Source organism: Metopolophium dirhodum, chromosome 9 (assembly GCF_019925205.1).
Source record: "Metopolophium dirhodum isolate CAU chromosome 9, ASM1992520v1, whole genome shotgun sequence".
In the NCBI taxonomy this organism is placed as follows: domain Eukaryota; kingdom Metazoa; phylum Arthropoda; class Insecta; order Hemiptera; family Aphididae; genus Metopolophium; species Metopolophium dirhodum.
Window position 1 is genome coordinate 4590845 of NC_083568.1, and position 21566 is coordinate 4612410.

The following is a 21566-nucleotide window of genomic DNA, read 5'->3' on the forward strand; positions in this document are numbered from 1 at the left end:
GTAATGTTTTGTTTTAATTCCACGTGTCTATGTTTAGTTGTTGAAGGGTTAAAAGAAGCTAATGGTGAAGAATACTATGTTGACCCTGCCGATGAAGGTACAGATGCTTTCCATTGCAATCTAGATGTTGGTTTGATGAAGACCAGCACTGGTACTAAAGTTTTTGGAGCAATGAAAGGAGCCGTTCAATGGAGGTTACAACATTTTTCACAGGCAATAAAAAATATCTCGCTTTTATAATAACATATTTAAAGCAATATATTTTTTATTATTAGGAGGAAACTGTTACCAGACCGATGTTGGAGAATATGTACGAGAAAACCCTTGAAAATATCAGAAGGTGACCCAAATGAGACAGGAAGCTGAAGAAGAAGATTTCAACATTCCTCGCAGGCAATAAAAAATATCTCGCTTTTATAATAACATATTTAAAGCAATATATTTTTTATTATTAGGAGGAAACGATTACCAGCCTGATGGAAAATATGAACGAGAAAACTCATGAAAATATCAGAAGTGGCCCAAAGAAGGAGGTTGCAAAATTACTCACAGGCAATAAAAAATATCTCGCTTTTATAATAACATATTTAAAGCAATATATTTTTTATTATTAGGAGGAAACTGTTACCAGACCGATGTTGAAGAATATGTACGAGAAAACCCTTGAAAATATCAGAAGGTGACCCAAATGAGACAGGAAGCTGAAGAAGAAGATTTCAACATTCCTCGCAGGCAATAAAAAATATCTCGCTTTTATAATAACATATTTAAAGCAATATATTTTTTATTATTAGGAGGAAACGATTACCAGCCTGATGGAAAATATGAACGAGAAAACTCATGAAAATATCAGAAGTGGCCCAAAGAAGGAGGTTGCAAAATTACTCACAGGCAATAAAAAATATCTCGCTTTTATAATAACATATTTAAAGCAATATATTTTTTATTATTAGGAGGAAACGATTACCAGACTGTTGATGGAATATATCAGAAGTGACCCATATAAAATAAGGAGCTGAGGATGGAAGTTACCACATTATTCACAGGCAATAAAAAATATCTCGCTTTTATAATAACATATTTAAAGCAATATATTTTTTATTATTAGGAGGAAACGATTACCAGACTGTCGTTGGAATATATCAGAAGTGACCCATATAAAATAAGGAGCTGAGGATGGAAGTTACCACATTATTCACAGGCAATAAAAAATATCTCGCTTTTATAATAACATATTTAAAGCAATATATTTTTTATTATTAGGAGGAAACGATTACCAGACTGTCGTTGGAATATATCAGAAGTGACCCATATAAAATAAGGAGATGAGGATGGAAGTTACCACATTTTTCACAGGCAATAAAAAATATCTCGCTTTTATAATAACATATTTAAAGCAATACATTTTTTATTATTAGAAGGAAACTGTTACCAGACCGATGTTGGAGAATATGTACGAGAAAACCCTTGAAAATATCAGAAGGTGACCCAAATGAGACAGGAACCTGAAGAAGAAGATTTCAACATTCCTCGCAGGCAATAAAAAATATCTCGCTTTTATAATAACATATTTAAAGCAATATATTTTTTATTATTAGGAGGAAACGATTACCAGACTGTTGATGGAATATATCAGAAGTGACCCATATAAAATAAGGAGCTGAGGATGGAAGTTACCACATTATTCACAGGCAATAAAAAATATCTCGCTTTTATAATAACATATTTAAAGCAATATATTTTTTATTATTAGGAGGAAACGATTACCAGACTGTCGTTGGAATATATCAGAAGTGACCCATATAAAATAAGGAGCTGAGGATGGAAGTTACCACATTATTCACAGGCAATAAAAAATATCTCGCTTTGATAATAACATATTTAAAGCAATATATTTTTTATTATTAGGAGGAAACGATTACCAGACTGTCGTTGGAATATATCAGAAGTGACCCATATAAAATAAGGAGATGAGGATGGAAGTTACCACATTTTTCACAGGCAATAAAAAATATCTCGCTTTTATAATAACATATTTAAAGCAATATATTTTTTATTATTAGGAGGAAACTGTTACCAGACCGATGTTGGAGAATATGTACGAGAAAACCCTTGAAAATATCAGAAGGTGACCCAAATGAGACAGGAAGCTGAAGAAGAAGATTTCAACATTCCTCGCAGGCAATAAAAAATATCTCGCTTTTATAATAACATATTTAAAGCAATATATTTTTTATTATTAGGAGGAAACATGTACCAGCCTGATGGAAAATATGAACGAGAAAACTCATGAAAATATCAGAAGTGGCCCGAAGAAGGAGGTTGCAAAATTACTCACAGGCAATAAAAAATATCTCGCTTTTATAATAACATATTTAAAGCAATATATTTTTTATTATTAGGAGGAAACGATTACCAGACTGTCGTTGGAATATATCAGAAGTGACCCATATAAAATAAGGAGCTGAGGATGGAAGTTACCACATTATTCACAGGCAATAAAAAATATCTCGCTTTTATAATAACATATTTAAAGCAATATATTTTTTATTATTAGGAGGAAACGATTACCAGACTGTCGTTGGAATATATCAGAAGTGACCCATATAAAATAAGGAGCTGAGGATGGAAGTTACCACATTATTCACAGGCAATAAAAAATATCTCGCTTTGATAATAACATATTTAAAGCAATATATTTTTTATTATTAGGAGGAAACGATTACCAGACTGTCGTTGGAATATATCAGAAGTGACCCATATAAAATAAGGAGATGAGGATGGAAGTTACCACATTTTTCACAGGCAATAAAAAATATCTCGCTTTTATAATAACATATTTAAAGCAATATATTTTTTATTATTAGGAGGAAACTGTTACCAGACCGATGTTGGAGAATATGTACGAGAAAACCCTTGAAAATATCAGAAGGTGACCCAAATGAGACAGGAAGCTGAAGAAGAAGATTTCAACATTCCTCGCAGGCAATAAAAAATATCTCGCTTTTATAATAACATATTTAAAGCAATATATTTTTTATTATTAGGAGGAAACATGTACCAGCCTGATGGAAAATATGAACGAGAAAACTCATGAAAATATCAGAAGTGGCCCGAAGAAGGAGGTTGCAAAATTACTCACAGGCAATAAAAAATATCTCGCTTTTATAATAACATATTTAAAGCAATATATTTTTTATTATTAGGAGGAAACGATTACCAGACTGTCGTTGGAATATATCAGAAGTGACCCATATAAAATAAGGAGATGAGGATGGAAGTTACCACATTTTTCACAGGCAATAAAAAATATCTCGCTTTTATAATAACATATTTAAAGCAATATATTTTTTATTATTAGGAGGAAACTGTTACCAGACCGATGTTGGAGAATATGTACGAGAAAACCCTTGAAAATATCAGAAGGTGACCCAAATGAGACAGGAAGCTGAAGAAGAAGATTTCAACATTCCTCGCAGGCAATAAAAAATATCTCGCTTTTATAATAACATATTTAAAGCAATATATTTTTTATTATTAGGAGGAAACATGTACCAGCCTGATGGAAAATATGAACGAGAAAACTCATGAAAATATCAGAAGTGGCCCGAAGAAGGAGGTTGCAAAATTACTCACAGGCAATAAAAAATATCTCGCTTTTATAATAACATATTTAAAGCAATATATTTTTTATTATTAGGAGGAAACTGTTACCAGACCGATGTTGGAGAATATGTACGAGAAAACCCTTGAAAATATCAGAAGGTGACCCAAATGAGACAGGAAGCTGAAGAAGAAGATTTCAACATTCCTCGCAGGCAATAAAAAATATCTCGCTTTTATAATAACATATTTAAAGCAATATATTTTTTATTATTAGAAGGAAACTGTTACCAGACCGATGTTGGAGAATATGTACGAGAACACCCTTGAAAATATCAGAAGGTGACCCAAATGAGACAGGAAGCTGAAGAAGAAGATTTCAACATTCCTCGCAGGCAATAAAAAATATCTCGCTTTTATAATAACATATTTAAAGCAATATATTTTTTATTATTAGGAGGAAACGATTACCAGACTGTCGTTGGAATATATCAGAAGTGACCCATATAAAATAAGGAGCTGAGGATGGAAGTTACCACATTTTTCACAGGCAATAAAAAATATCTCGCTTTTATAATAACATATTTAAAGCAATATATTTTTTATTATTAGGAGGAAACTGTTACCAGACCGATGTTGGAGAATATGTACGAGAAAACCCTTGAAAATATCAGAAGGTGACCCAAATGAGACAGGAAGCTGAAGAAGAAGATTTCAACATTCCTCGCAGGCAATAAAAAATATCTCGCTTTTATAATAACATATTTAAAGCAATATATTTTTTATTATTAGGAGGAAACGATTACCAGACTGTCGTTGGAATATATCAGAAGTGACCCATATAAAATAAGGAGCTGAGGATGGAAGTTACCACATTATTCACAGGCAATAAAAAATATCTCGCTTTTATAATAACATATTTAAAGCAATATATTTTTTATTATTAGGAGGAAACTGTTACCAGACCGATGTTGGAAAATATGAACGAGAAAACTCATGAAAATATCAGAAGTGACCCGAAGAAGAAGGTTACCACATTATTCACAGGCAATAAAAAATATCTCGCTTTTATAAAAACATATTTAAAGCAATATATTTTTTATTATTAGGAGGAAACATTTACCAGACTGATGCTGGAGAATATGTACGAGAAAACCCTTGAAAATATCAGAAGGTGACCCAAATTAGACAGGAAGCTGAAGAAGGAGATTTCAACATTCCTCGCAGGCAATAAAAAATATCTCGCTTTTATAATAACATATTTATAGCAATATATTTTTTATTATTAGGAGGAAACGATTACCAGACTGTCGTTGGAATATATCAGAAGTGACCCATATAAAATAAGGAGCTGAGGATGGAAGTTACCACATTTTTCACAGGCAATAAAAAATATCTCGCTTTTATAATAACATATTTAAAGCAATATATTTTTTATTATTAGGAGGAAACTGTTACCAGACCGATGTTGGAGAATATGTACGAGAAAACCCTTGAAAATATCAGAAGGTGACCCAAATGAGACAGGAAGCTGAAGAAGGAGATTTCAACATTCCTCGCAGGCAATAAAAAATATCTCGCTTTTATAATAACATATTTAAAGCAATATATTTTTTATTATTAGGAGGAAACATGTACCAGCCTGATGGAAAATATGAACGAGAAAACTCATGAAAATATCAGAAGTGGCCCGAAGAAGGAGGTTGCAAAATTACTCACAGGCAATAAAAAATATCTCGCTTTTATAATAACATATTTAAAGCAATATATTTTTTATTATTAGGAGGAAACGATTACCAGACTGTTGATGGAATATATCAGAAGTGACCCATATAAAATAAGGAGCTGAGGATGGAAGTTACCACATTATTCACAGGCAATAAAAAATATCTCGCTTTTATAATAACATATTTAAAGCAATATATTTTTTATTATTAGGAGGAAACGATTACCAGACTGTCGTTGGAATATATCAGAAGTGACCCATATAAAATAAGGAGCTGAGGATGGAAGTTACCACATTTTTCACAGGCAATAAAAAATATCTCGCTTTTATAATAACATATTTAAAGCAATATATTTTTTATTATTAGGAGGAAACGTTTACCAATCTGATGATGGAAAATATGAACGAGAAAACTCATGAAAATATCAGAAGTGACCCGAAGAAGGTTACCACATTATTCACAGGCAATAAAAAATATCTCGCTTTTATAATAACATATTCAAAGCAATATATTTTTTATTATTAGGAGGAAACATGTACCAGACTGATGGAAAATATGAACGAGAAAACTCATGAAAATATCAGATGTGACCCGAAGAAGGAGGTTACCACATTATTCAAAGGCAATAAAAAATATCTCGCTTTTATTATAACATATTTAAAGCAATATATTTTTTATTATTAGGAGGAAACGATTACCAGACTGTCGTTGGAATATATCAGAAGTGACCCATATAAAATAAGAAGCTGAGGATGGAAGTTACCACATTTTTCACAGGCAATAAAAAATATCTCGCTTTTATAATAACATATTTAAAGCAATATATTTTTTATTATTAGGAGGAAACTGTTACCAGACCGATGTTGGAAAATATGAACGAGAAAACTCATGAAAATATCAGAAGTGACCCGAAGAAGAAGGTTACCACATTATTCACAGGCAATAAAAAATATCTCGCTTTTATAAAAACATATTTAAAGCAATATATTTTTTATTATTAGGAGGAAACATTTACCAGACTGATGCTGGAGAATATGTACGAGAAAACCCTTGAAAATATCAGAAGGTGACCCAAATTAGACAGGAAGCTGAAGAAGGAGATTTCAACATTCCTCGCAGGCAATAAAAAATATCTCGCTTTTATAATAACATATTTAAAGCAATATATTTTTTTTTATTAGGAGGAAACGTTTACCAAACTGATGTTGGAAAATATGAACGAGAAAATATTAGAAATGACCCGAAGAAGTTGTAATTTAATTACTTTCCAACCTTCTTCACCTTCTTGGACGCATGCTACCACGCTGTTTCTATCGCAACTTCACCTGCACTTGTTATCCAGCCTAGAGCCTGCTGTTTTTGACTTCAATTTTGCAGTTTTCGACTTCGCTTCAATCGTGTGAGTACCTACTGCGCTTTTTCTTCACGTGGTTATCAATTCTCCATCTTGGCAAAATCGTTTCTAACTTCAACTTGTTGGGTGCGGTGCTGGCTACCTACCTTGCTCCTTAACTCTTACCGAGGTGGTTGTATATTGCCTTACTGCTACGCCCGCCTTGCCCGCGCAACAACACTCATTTAGTTGCCTATCTCTTTCGCCTGTTGTTACTTACGTCCACGTCGCAACTCCTCAATAGTCACCTCTCAAACAAATATGCCTACATCTCAAAAAACAACTCCATTATCCAAATTGGGCACCACCGCTACAACTCCTAATACTCGTAGTAACTCGTCGTCTGCTCCGCTACCACCATCTCCTTCTAACAGTGACTTGATGACCGCTATTCTGATTATTCAAACCTTTCAATCAACGCAATTCGAAGAACTTCGCGGCTGCCTCACTAAACTTACTCATGATGTTTCTCACCTCCAGAAAGAAAACAATTCCCTTCGCGCTGAGCTCTCCTCTCTCAAAACTAAATTCGACAACCTTGATGTCGGATCCACCACCCCAACATCGACCGCCTTCGCTGCTCAGCTGCTTCGCGAAAACTCTGAGAGCAATAAATGCGCTTTCAATGCAATTCTCTACGGTATTACTGAATCACGCTCTGCTTCTGCTGCGCTAAGAATTGCTGACGACAACATCGAGGTGTCTCGAGTTCTGGAATCCATTTCTCTACCAGTGTCCAATAACTTTAAGCTATTTCGTTTGGGTGGTCCCAGTTCGCGCAAACCAAGGCCTCTGAAAATGATTTTTTCTACCAAAGACGAAGCCGCCAGTCTTCTCCGTAGTTACCGCTTGGCGATTAATACTGGCCTAGAGTTATCTGACAACCTTCGCATAGTCCGTGACAAGACAACTCTCGAGCGACAACTACTCTGCTCATCCCACGCCGAATTAGAACTTCGTCAACAATCCGGGGAATCAGACCTTTGTATCTCTTACATAAATGGTATTCCCTCTGTTGTCAAATCCAAGCCAAAAAACTAACTGATTGCCGCCCTGCCTTATCTCACCAGTTACCTGCTTACTTATCTCCCTCATGCTCAAGACTCCATTCTTCTTTTACTAATAATTGTTCTAATTGTTATAATAGTTTTATTTCTTATGATAACTTTGTTAATGAATTTATGTCTTTTAAAAAAAAAAATGTCTCTACCCCACCTTTATTATGTAACAGCAACATTATTCATATGTCTAATTTAAACATCTACTACCAGAATGTTGGTGGTCTTAGGACTAAGTTGGTTAATCTTAGGAGCTCCCTTCCCTTAATTCTCTCTTACGATATTCTTATCCTCACCGAAACTTGGCTAGTCTCCGACATTTTTGATTCCGAGCTTGGCCTATTTGGCTTTCACATTTTTAGACTTGACCGGTACATTGAAAATAGCCCCCACTCTCGGGGAGGTGGAGTATTCATCGCCATCAAACCCAAATTCAACCCCCTCCCTGTGGCCTTAAACGTAAATAATGTAGAGCAACTATTTGTTACAATCACTCTTAACTCAACCTCTATACTAATAGGATCCACTTATCTTCCACCGCTCTCCCCACTCTCTATAGTTGAATTGCACCTATCTAGCGTCGAACATCTAGTAACGACACTCAAGCCTAATACTATTATATTATGTGGTGATTATAACATACCTCAGGTTTCATGGTCGTCCGACAATCTTGGTCTCACTGCTTCTGGTTGCTCATCTCCTTCATCTAATGCAATTGCCGACTCTTTTTCCTTCTTAAACTTCTTCCAACACAACTACTGTTTCAATAGCAGGGGCGGCACTCTAGACCTAGTCTTTTCTAATTCTAGCAAAGTATCAGTTGTTAGAGCTCATACTTCCGTCCTTGCCCCGGACACTTACCACCCTCCCTTGTTCATTAGTCTATCTCTCAATGCCGAACCCATTGCTCAAGCATCCCACTCATTTTACGACTTAAAAACTGGTGATTACACCTCCATATCTCACTTCCTCAACTCTTTTAATTGGAAGTCTACTTTCTCTGCTTACTCAATTAACGATGCCGCATCCGTTTTTAATGACGCCCTTCTTACTTCAATCGATAAGTTTATCCCACTCAAATTGTTTAAAACACCTAAATTTCCTCGCTGGGTTTCCCCATTACTCAAAAACATGATTATAACCAAGAAACGTGCTCACATAACCTTCAAACGTTCCAACCTTGCTCATGACTATACAATATTCTCTCAACTGCGCGCCAAATGTAAACGTCAGTCCAAATTTGATTATTCTCTTTATATCAAAAAAACCGAAAATGCCATCTCAACCAATCCTTCTCACTTCTGGAAATTTACTAAAGATTTAAAATCTAACCCTCCAATCCTGTTGATTCAGCAAATCTATTCTCTAAATATTTCCTATCCGTTTTCAAGCCTCCTCTCCCCTCACCATCTAGTACCCATATAATCTACCGTCAAACTGCCACTTCAGTCTTGATGACGTTCATTCTGCACTTGCTTCACTAAAAAATAATAATTCTAACGGGCCAGACGGCATCTCTGCTCGTCTACTATATAGTTGTCGGCATGCTATTGCCGCTCCAGTCTTCATCCTGTTCAGACGCTCCCTAGACGAAGGCATTGTCCTCGATATATGGAAAACCTGTTTTATCACCCCCATCTTTAAGGCTGGTGACCGCTCTGACGTTTCCAACTATAGACTCATTCCTATCTTGCCTCACCTGGCCAAACTCCTTGAATCCATTGTTTATTCCTGTATTAAAAGAAGCCTCAATCACATAGTTATTGACTCTCAACATGGTTTCCGTCCTGGCAAGTCAACCATCACCAGTAGCATTTCTTTCACCACCTACATACTAAACAGTTTTGAAGCAAATAGTCAAGTTGACACAATCTTTACTGACTTCAAGAAAGCGTTTGACTCAGTAGACCATAGACTTCTCATTGCCACACTTGACTCGCTCGGTATCGGCCAACCACTCATCTCCTGGTTTGCATCCTACTTAACATCTCGTAGACAATTTGTTAAACTAAAAGGAGCGGTTTCAGAGTTGTCAGTAATTTCCTCTGGTGTTCCACAGGGAGGTCATCTGAGTCCTCTTCTTTTTATAATATTTGTAAACTCCATAGATAAGTGTTTCTCTTTTGCCAAGGTTCTCCTATTTGCGGATGACATAAAAATTTTTTGTAAAATTGACTCACCCGCTGACTGCCTTTTATTACAAGCCGAAATTGGATGATTTCTTCGTTTGGACGCGTCACCTTAACCTGCCCCTCAACTTGGACAAATGTCACGCTATGACTTTCTCTAGGAAACGTAGCCCCTTACTACACTCATACCACCTTGGCAGCTCCCCCCTTTCTCGCGTCCATCTTATCAAAGACTTAGGCTTCTTTCTATCGCCCACACTCTCCTTCAAACACCACTTAAATGTCACTGTTGGAAAGAGCTTGAAGATCCTCAGATTCATCAAACGAAACACATCCCTCTTTACCTCCGCCACCTGCCTCCGTACCCTCTACTTCAGCCTTGTCCGTTCCATCCTCGAGTATGGATCGGTAGTTTGGTTTCCTTATCTGGCCTGTGATCAATTGCGTCTGGAACGAGTACAAAATCGTTTCTTGTCTTTTGCTGCCTTTTTATCAAATATTGAGCACACAGCTCATGATTATAACGTTATACGCTCCACTCTCAATATCCCAACTCTGATATCTCGCCAAAAACCTCAGATCTCATGTTTACCTCGTCTCTCCTCAACAGTACCATCGACTCCCCCGACCTACTAGCCACTGTTTCATTTCGCATTCCCTCCTACTCTACTAGACACCATTCTCTTTTCTCTATCCCTACCCATCTCACCTCGTATGGTCACAACCAGCCTCTCCACAGAATGTTACACCTATTAAACCAACTTTGGTCCTACCACTTTACTTTTTACCTGTTATCTATGTATAATTGTCAATTTATTTTCTACTTATGTAATTTACCTACTTCGCTTATTTTTGTTAACCAAATGCTCTTCGGGGCGTATAATTATCAAATAAAAAAATTATTAGGAGGAAACGTTTACCAGACTGATGTTGGAAAATATGAACGAGAAAATATTAGAAATGACCCGAAGAAGAAGGTTACCACATTATTCACAGGCAATAAAAAATATCTCGCTTTTGTAATAACATATTTAAAGCAATATATTTTTTATTATTAGGAGGAAACATGTACCAGACTAATGGAAAATATAAACGAGAAAACACATTAAAATATCAGAAGTGACCCGAAGAAGAAGGTTACCACATTATTCACAGGCAATAAAAAATATCTCGCTTTTATAATAACATATTTAAAGCAATATATTTTTTATTATTAGGAGGAAACGTTTACCAGACTGATGTTGGAAAATATGAACAAGAAAACTCATGAAAATATCAGAAGTGGACAAAGAAGGAGGTTACCACATTACTCACAGGCAATAAAAAATATCTCGCTTTTATAATAACATATTTAAAGCAATATATTTTTTATTATTAGGAGGAAACATGTACTAGACTAATGAAAAATATAAACGAGAAAACTCATTAAAATATCAGATGTGACCCGAAGAAGGAGATTTCAACATTCCTCGCAGGCAATAAAAAATATCTCGCTTTTATAATAACATATTTAAAGCAATATATTTTTTATTATTAGGAGGAAACATGTACTAGACTAATGAAAAATATAAACGAGAAAACTCATTAAAATATCAGAAGTGACCCGAAGAAGGAGATTTCAACATTCCTCGCAGGCAATAAAAAATATCTCGCTTTTATAATAACATATTTAAAGCAATATATTTTTTATTATTAGGAGGAAATGTTTACCAGACTGATGTTAAAAAATATGAACGAGAAAACTCATGAAAATATCAGAGGTGACCCGAAGAAGGAGGTTGCAAAATTACTCACAGGCAATAAAAAATATCTCGCTTTTATAATAACATATTTAAAGCAATATATTTTTTATTATTAGGAGGAAACATTTACCAGACTGATGCTGGAGAATATGTACGAGAAAACCCTTGAAAATATCAGAAGGTGACCCAAATTAGACAAGAAGCTGAAGAAGGAGATTTCAACATTCCTCGCAGGCAATAAAAAATATCTCGCTTTTATAATAACGTATTTAAAGCAATATATTTTTTATTATTAGGAGGAAACATGTACCAGACTAATGGAAAATATAAACGAGAAAACTCATTAAAATATCAGAAGTGACCCGAAGAAGGAGATTTCAACATTCCTCGCAGGCAATAAAAAATATCTCGCTTTTATAATAACATATTTAAAGCAATATATTTTTTATTATTAGGAGGAAACTGTTACCAGACCGATGTTGGAGAATATGTACGAGAAAACTCTTGAAAATATCAGAAGGTGACCCAAATGTGACAGGAAGCTGAAGAAGGAGATTTCAACATTCCTCGCAGGCAATAAAAAATATCTCGCTTTTATAATAACATATTTAAAGCAATATATTTTTTATTATTAGGAGGAAACTTTTACCAGACTGATGGAAAATATGAACAAGAAAACTCACGAAAATATCAGAAATGACCCGAAGAAGAAGGTTACCACATTATTCACAGGCAATAAAAAATATCTCGCTTTTATAATAACATATTTAAAGCAATATATTTTTTATTATTAGGAGGAAATGTTTAACAGTCTGATGTTAGAAAATATGAACGAGAAAACTCATGAAAATATCAGAGGTGACCCGAAGAAGGAGGTTGCAAAATTACTCACAGGCAATAAAAAATATCTCGCTTTTATAATAACATATTTAAAGCAATATATTTTTTATTATTAGGAGGAAACTGTTACCAGACCGATGTTGGAGAATATGTACGAGAAAACTCTTGAAAATATCAGAAGGTGACCCAAATGAGACAGGAAGCTGAAGAAGGAGATTTCAACATTCCTCGCAGGCAATAAAAAATATCTCGCTTTTATAATAACATATTTAAAGCAATATATTTTTTATTATTAGGAGGAAACGATTACCAGACTGTCGTTGGAATATATCAGAAGTGACCCATATAAAATAAGGAGCTGAGGATGGAAGTTACCACATTTTTCACAGGCAATAAAAAATATCTCGCTTTTATAATAACATATTTAAAGCAATATATTTTTTATTATTAGGAGGAAACTGTTACCAGACCGATGTTGGAGAATATGTACGAGAAAACTCTTGAAAATATCAGAAGGTGACCCAAATGTGACAGGAAGCTGAAGAAGGAGATTTCAACATTCCTCGCAGGCAATAAAAAATATCTCGCTTTTATAATAACATATTTAAAGCAATATATTTTTTATTATTAGGAGGAAATGTTTAACAGACTGATGTTAGAAAATATGAACGAGAAAACTCATGAAAATATCAGAGGTGACCCTAAGAAGGAGGTTGCAAAATTACTCACAGGCAATAAAAAATATCTCGCTTTTATAATAACATATTTAAAGCAATATATTTTTTATTATTAGGAGGAAACATGTACCAGACTGATGGAAAATAAGAACGAGAAAACTCATGAAAATATCAGAAGGTGACCCAAATGAGACAGGAAGCTGAAGAAGGAGATTTCAACATTCCTCGCAGGCAATAAAAAATATCTCGCTTTTATAATAACATATTTAAAGCAATATATTTTTTATTATTAGGAGGAAACGATTACCAGACTGTCGTTGGAATATATCAGAAGTGACCCATATAAAATAAGGAGCTGAGGATGGAAGTTACCACATTTTTCACAGGCAATAAAAAATATCTCGCTTTTATAATAACATATTTAAAGCAATATATTTTTTATTATTAGGAGGAAACGATTACCAGACTGTCGTTGGAATATATCAGAAGTGACCCATATAAAATAAGGAGCTGAGGATGGAAGTTACCACATTTTTCACAGGCAATAAAAAATATCTCGCTTTTATAATAACATATTTAAAGCAATATATTTTTTATTATTAGGAGGAAACGTTTACCAGACTGAAGTTAGAAAATATGAACGAGAAAACTCATGAAAATATCAGAGGTGACCCTAAGAAGGAGGTTGCAAAATTACTCACAGGCAATAAAAAATATCTCGCTTTTATAATAACATATTTAAAGCAATATATTTTTTATTATTAGGAGGAAACATGTACCAGACTGATGGAAAATATGAACGAGAAAACTCATGAAAATATCAAAAGTGACCCGAAGAAGGAGGTTACCACATTATTCAAAGGCAATAAAAAATATCTCGCTTTTATAATAACATATTTAAAGCAATATATTTTTTATTATTAGGAGGAAACGATTACCAGACTGTCGTTGGAATATATCAGAAGTGACCCATATAAAATAAGGAGCTGAGGATGGAAGTTACCACATTTTTCACAGGCAATAAAAAATATCTCGCTTTTATAATAACATATTTAAAGCAATATATTTTTTATTATTAGGAGGAAACTGTTACCAGACCGATGTTGGAAAATATGAACGAGAAAACTCATGAAAATATCAGAAGTGACCCGAAGAAGAAGGTTACCACATTATTCACAGGCAATAAAAAATATCTCGCTTTTATAAAAACATATTTAAAGCAATATATTTTTTATTATTAGGAGGAAACATTTACCAGACTGATGCTGGAGAATATGTACGAGAAAACCCTTGAAAATATCAGAAGGTGACCCAAATTAGACAGGAAGCTGAAGAAGGAGATTTCAACATTCCTCGCAGGCAATAAAAAATATCTCGCTTTTATAATAACATATTTAAAGCAATATATTTTTTTTTATTAGGAGGAAACGTTTACCAAACTGATGTTGGAAAATATGAACGAGAAAATATTAGAAATGACCCGAAGAAGTTGTAATTTAATTACTTTCCAACCTTCTTCACCTTCTTGGACGCATGCTACCACGCTGTTTCTATCGCAACTTCACCTGCACTTGTTATCCAGCCTAGAGCCTGCTGTTTTTGACTTCAATTTTGCAGTTTTCGACTTCGCTTCAATCGTGTGAGTACCTACTGCGCTTTTTCTTCACGTGGTTATCAATTCTCCATCTTGGCAAAATCGTTTCTAACTTCAACTTGTTGGGTGCGGTGCTGGCTACCTACCTTGCTCCTTAACTCTTACCGAGGTGGTTGTATATTGCCTTACTGCTACGCCCGCCTTGCCCGCGCAACAACACTCATTTAGTTGCCTATCTCTTTCGCCTGTTGTTACTTACGTCCACGTCGCAACTCCTCAATAGTCACCTCTCAAACAAATATGCCTACATCTCAAAAAACAACTCCATTATCCAAATTGGGCACCACCGCTACAACTCCTAATACTCGTAGTAACTCGTCGTCTGCTCCGCTACCACCATCTCCTTCTAACAGTGACTTGATGACCGCTATTCTGATTATTCAAACCTTTCAATCAACGCAATTCGAAGAACTTCGCGGCTGCCTCACTAAACTTACTCATGATGTTTCTCACCTCCAGAAAGAAAACAATTCCCTTCGCGCTGAGCTCTCCTCTCTCAAAACTAAATTCGACAACCTTGATGTCGGATCCACCACCCCAACATCGACCGCCTTCGCTGCTCAGCTGCTTCGCGAAAACTCTGAGAGCAATAAATGCGCTTTCAATGCAATTCTCTACGGTATTACTGAATCACGCTCTGCTTCTGCTGCGCTAAGAATTGCTGACGACAACATCGAGGTGTCTCGAGTTCTGGAATCCATTTCTCTACCAGTGTCCAATAACTTTAAGCTATTTCGTTTGGGTGGTCCCAGTTCGCGCAAACCAAGGCCTCTGAAAATGATTTTTTCTACCAAAGACGAAGCCGCCAGTCTTCTCCGTAGTTACCGCTTGGCGATTAATACTGGCCTAGAGTTATCTGACAACCTTCGCATAGTCCGTGACAAGACAACTCTCGAGCGACAACTACTCTGCTCATCCCACGCCGAATTAGAACTTCGTCAACAATCCGGGGAATCAGACCTTTGTATCTCTTACATAAATGGTATTCCCTCTGTTGTCAAATCCAAGCCAAAAAACTAACTGATTGCCGCCCTGCCTTATCTCACCAGTTACCTGCTTACTTATCTCCCTCATGCTCAAGACTCCATTCTTCTTTTACTAATAATTGTTCTAATTGTTATAATAGTTTTATTTCTTATGATAACTTTGTTAATGAATTTATGTCTTTTAAAAAAAAAAATGTCTCTACCCCACCTTTATTATGTAACAGCAACATTATTCATATGTCTAATTTAAACATCTACTACCAGAATGTTGGTGGTCTTAGGACTAAGTTGGTTAATCTTAGGAGCTCCCTTCCCTTAATTCTCTCTTACGATATTCTTATCCTCACCGAAACTTGGCTAGTCTCCGACATTTTTGATTCCGAGCTTGGCCTATTTGGCTTTCACATTTTTAGACTTGACCGGTACATTGAAAATAGCCCCCACTCTCGGGGAGGTGGAGTATTCATCGCCATCAAACCCAAATTCAACCCCCTCCCTGTGGCCTTAAACGTAAATAATGTAGAGCAACTATTTGTTACAATCACTCTTAACTCAACCTCTATACTAATAGGATCCACTTATCTTCCACCGCTCTCCCCACTCTCTATAGTTGAATTGCACCTATCTAGCGTCGAACATCTAGTAACGACACTCAAGCCTAATACTATTATATTATGTGGTGATTATAACATACCTCAGGTTTCATGGTCGTCCGACAATCTTGGTCTCACTGCTTCTGGTTGCTCATCTCCTTCATCTAATGCAATTGCCGACTCTTTTTCCTTCTTAAACTTCTTCCAACACAACTACTGTTTCAATAGCAGGGGCGGCACTCTAGACCTAGTCTTTTCTAATTCTAGCAAAGTATCAGTTGTTAGAGCTCATACTTCCGTCCTTGCCCCGGACACTTACCACCCTCCCTTGTTCATTAGTCTATCTCTCAATGCCGAACCCATTGCTCAAGCATCCCACTCATTTTACGACTTAAAAACTGGTGATTACACCTCCATATCTCACTTCCTCAACTCTTTTAATTGGAAGTCTACTTTCTCTGCTTACTCAATTAACGATGCCGCATCCGTTTTTAATGACGCCCTTCTTACTTCAATCGATAAGTTTATCCCACTCAAATTGTTTAAAACACCTAAATTTCCTCGCTGGGTTTCCCCATTACTCAAAAACATGATTATAACCAAGAAACGTGCTCACATAACCTTCAAACGTTCCAACCTTGCTCATGACTATACAATATTCTCTCAACTGCGCGCCAAATGTAAACGTCAGTCCAAATTTGATTATTCTCTTTATATCAAAAAAACCGAAAATGCCATCTCAACCAATCCTTCTCACTTCTGGAAATTTACTAAAGATTTAAAATCTAACCCTCCAATCCTGTTGATTCAGCAAATCTATTCTCTAAATATTTCCTATCCGTTTTCAAGCCTCCTCTCCCCTCACCATCTAGTACCCATATAATCTACCGTCAAACTGCCACTTCAGTCTTGATGACGTTCATTCTGCACTTGCTTCACTAAAAAATAATAATTCTAACGGGCCAGACGGCATCTCTGCTCGTCTACTATATAGTTGTCGGCATGCTATTGCCGCTCCAGTCTTCATCCTGTTCAGACGCTCCCTAGACGAAGGCATTGTCCTCGATATATGGAAAACCTGTTTTATCACCCCCATCTTTAAGGCTGGTGACCGCTCTGACGTTTCCAACTATAGACTCATTCCTATCTTGCCTCACCTGGCCAAACTCCTTGAATCCATTGTTTATTCCTGTATTAAAAGAAGCCTCAATCACATAGTTATTGACTCTCAACATGGTTTCCGTCCTGGCAAGTCAACCATCACCAGTAGCATTTCTTTCACCACCTACATACTAAACAGTTTTGAAGCAAATAGTCAAGTTGACACAATCTTTACTGACTTCAAGAAAGCGTTTGACTCAGTAGACCATAGACTTCTCATTGCCACACTTGACTCGCTCGGTATCGGCCAACCACTCATCTCCTGGTTTGCATCCTACTTAACATCTCGTAGACAATTTGTTAAACTAAAAGGAGCGGTTTCAGAGTTGTCAGTAATTTCCTCTGGTGTTCCACAGGGAGGTCATCTGAGTCCTCTTCTTTTTATAATATTTGTAAACTCCATAGATAAGTGTTTCTCTTTTGCCAAGGTTCTCCTATTTGCGGATGACATAAAAATTTTTTGTAAAATTGACTCACCCGCTGACTGCCTTTTATTACAAGCCGAAATTGGATGATTTCTTCGTTTGGACGCGTCACCTTAACCTGCCCCTCAACTTGGACAAATGTCACGCTATGACTTTCTCTAGGAAACGTAGCCCCTTACTACACTCATACCACCTTGGCAGCTCCCCCCTTTCTCGCGTCCATCTTATCAAAGACTTAGGCTTCTTTCTATCGCCCACACTCTCCTTCAAACACCACTTAAATGTCACTGTTGGAAAGAGCTTGAAGATCCTCAGATTCATCAAACGAAACACATCCCTCTTTACCTCCGCCACCTGCCTCCGTACCCTCTACTTCAGCCTTGTCCGTTCCATCCTCGAGTATGGATCGGTAGTTTGGTTTCCTTATCTGGCCTGTGATCAATTGCGTCTGGAACGAGTACAAAATCGTTTCTTGTCTTTTGCTGCCTTTTTATCAAATATTGAGCACACAGCTCATGATTATAACGTTATACGCTCCACTCTCAATATCCCAACTCTGATATCTCGCCAAAAACCTCAGATCTCATGTTTACCTCGTCTCTCCTCAACAGTACCATCGACTCCCCCGACCTACTAGCCACTGTTTCATTTCGCATTCCCTCCTACTCTACTAGACACCATTCTCTTTTCTCTATCCCTACCCATCTCACCTCGTATGGTCACAACCAGCCTCTCCACAGAATGTTACACCTATTAAACCAACTTTGGTCCTACCACTTTACTTTTTACCTGTTATCTATGTATAATTGTCAATTTATTTTCTACTTATGTAATTTACCTACTTCGCTTATTTTTGTTAACCAAATGCTCTTCGGGGCGTATAATTATCAAATAAAAAAATTATTAGGAGGAAACGTTTACCAGACTGATGTTGGAAAATATGAACGAGAAAATATTAGAAATGACCCGAAGAAGAAGGTTACCACATTATTCACAGGCAATAAAAAATATCTCGCTTTTGTAATAACATATTTAAAGCAATATATTTTTTATTATTAGGAGGAAACATGTACCAGACTAATGGAAAATATAAACGAGAAAACACATTAAAATATCAGAAGTGACCCGAAGAAGAAGGTTACCACATTATTCACAGGCAATAAAAAATATCTCGCTTTTATAATAACATATTTAAAGCAATATATTTTTTATTATTAGGAGGAAACGTTTACCAGACTGATGTTGGAAAATATGAACAAGAAAACTCATGAAAATATCAGAAGTGGACAAAGAAGGAGGTTACCACATTACTCACAGGCAATAAAAAATATCTCGCTTTTATAATAACATATTTAAAGCAATATATTTTTTATTATTAGGAGGAAACATGTACTAGACTAATGAAAAATATAAACGAGAAAACTCATTAAAATATCAGATGTGACCCGAAGAAGGAGATTTCAACATTCCTCGCAGGCAATAAAAAATATCTCGCTTTTATAATAACATATTTAAAGCAATATATTTTTTATTATTAGGAGGAAACATGTACTAGACTAATGAAAAATATAAACGAGAAAACTCATTAAAATATCAGAAGTGACCCGAAGAAGGAGATTTCAACATTCCTCGCAGGCAATAAAAAATATCTCGCTTTTATAATAACATATTTAAAGCAATATATTTTTTATTATTAGGAGGAAATGTTTACCAGACTGATGTTAGAAAATATGAACGAGAAAACTCATGAAAATATCAGAGGTGACCCGAAGAAGGAGGTTGCAAAATTACTCACAGGCAATAAAAAATATCTCGCTTTTATAATAACATATTTAAAGCAATATATTTTTTATTATTAGGAGGAAACATTTACCAGACTGATGCTGGAGAATATGTACGAGAAAACCCTTGAAAATATCAGAAGGTGACCCAAATTAGACAAGAAGCTGAAGAAGGAGATTTCAACATTCCTCGCAGGCAATAAAAAATATCTCGCTTTTATAATAACGTATTTAAAGCAATATATTTTTTATTATTAGGAGGAAACATGTACCAGACTAATGGAAAATATAAACGAGAAAACTCATTAAAATATCAGAAGTGACCCGAAGAAGGAGATTTCAACATTCCTCGCAGGCAATAAAAAATATCTCGCTTTTATAATAACATATTTAAAGCAATATATTTTTTATTATTAGGAGGAAACTGTTACCAGACCGATGTTGGAGAATATGTACGAGAAAACTCTTGAAAATATCAGAAGGTGACCCAAATGTGACAGGAAGCTGAAGAAGGAGATTTCAACATTCCTCGCAGGCAATAAAAAATATCTCGCTTTTATAATAACATATTTAAAGCAATATATTTTTTATTATTAGGAGGAAACTTTTACCAGACTGATGGAAAATATGAACAAGAAAACTCACGAAAATATCAGAAATGACCCGAAGAAGAAGGTTACCACATTATTCACAGGCAATAAAAAATATCTCGCTTTTATAATAACATATTTAAAGCAATATATTTTTTATTATTAGGAGGAAATGTTTAACAGTCTGATGTTAGAAAATATGAACGAGAAAACTCATGAAAATATCAGAGGTGACCCGAAGAAGGAGGTTGCAAAATTACTCACAGGCAATAAAAAATATCTCGCTTTTATAATAACATATTTAAAGCAATATATTTTTTATTATTAGGAGGAAACTGTTACCAGACCGATGTTGGAGAATATGTACGAGAAAACTCTTGAAAATATCAGAAGGTGACCCAAATGAGACAGGAAGCTGAAGAAGGAGATTTCAACATTCCTCGCAGGCAATAAAAAATATCTCGCTTTTATAATAACATATTTAAAGCAATATATTTTTTATTATTAGGAGGAAACGATTACCAGACTGTCGTTGGAATATATCAGAAGTGACCCATATAAAATAAGGAGCTGAGGATGGAAGTTACCACATTTTTCACAGGCAATAAAAAATATCTCGCTTTTATAATAACATATTTAAAGCAATATATTTTTTATTATTAGGAGGAAACTGTTACCAGACCGATGTTGGAGAATATGTACGAGAAAACTCTTGAAAATATCAGAAGGTGACCCAAATGTGACAGGAAGCTGAAGAAGGAGATTTCAACATTCCTCGCAGGCAATAAAAAATATCTCGCTTTTATAATAACATATTTAAAGCAATATATTTTTTATTATTAGGAGGAAATGTTTAACAGACTGATGTTAGAAAATATGAACGAGAAAACTCATGAAAATATCAGAGGTGACCCTAAGAAGGAGGTTGCAAAATTACTCACAGGCAATAAAAAATATCTCGCTTTTATAATAACATATTTAAAGCAATATATTTTTTATTATTAGGAGGAAACATGTACCAGACTGATGGAAAATAAGAACGAGAAAACTCATGAAAATATCAGAAGGTGACCCAAATGAGACAGGAAGCTGAAGAAGGAGATTTCAACATTCCTCGCAGGCAATAAAAAATATCTCGCTTTTATAATAACATATTTAAAGCAATATATTTTTTATTATTAGGAGGAAACGATTACCAGACTGTCGT

The 21566-nt window shown here is 35.3% G+C and overlaps 1 protein-coding gene across 8 annotated transcripts; it reads left to right on the forward strand.

The window, feature by feature from the left end:
- Positions 1-5725: 5725 nt before the first annotated feature.
- LOC132951741 (uncharacterized) lies at positions 5726-20869 on the forward strand. Of its 8 annotated transcripts, XM_061023665.1 has the most exons (6): positions 5726-5952; positions 6512-6727; positions 11128-11226; positions 19207-19305; positions 20367-20463; positions 20526-20869. In XM_061023665.1, exons 1-6 carry the CDS (start codon positions 5902-5904, stop codon positions 20537-20539), a joined length of 576 nt encoding a protein of 191 aa, XP_060879648.1. In that variant the 5' UTR covers positions 5726-5901; the 3' UTR covers positions 20540-20869. The 8 variants fall into 8 exon arrangements, 4 of the variants coding, with proteins under 4 accessions (XP_060879648.1, XP_060879649.1, XP_060879647.1 ...); XM_061023664.1 differs by lacking the exon at positions 5726-5952 and adding an exon at positions 6145-6269 and having other exon boundaries at positions 20367-20869; XM_061023666.1 differs by lacking the exons at positions 19207-19305; positions 20367-20463; positions 20526-20869 and adding an exon at positions 12288-12790 and having other exon boundaries at positions 5730-5952.
- Positions 20870-21566: the final 697 nt, after the last annotated feature.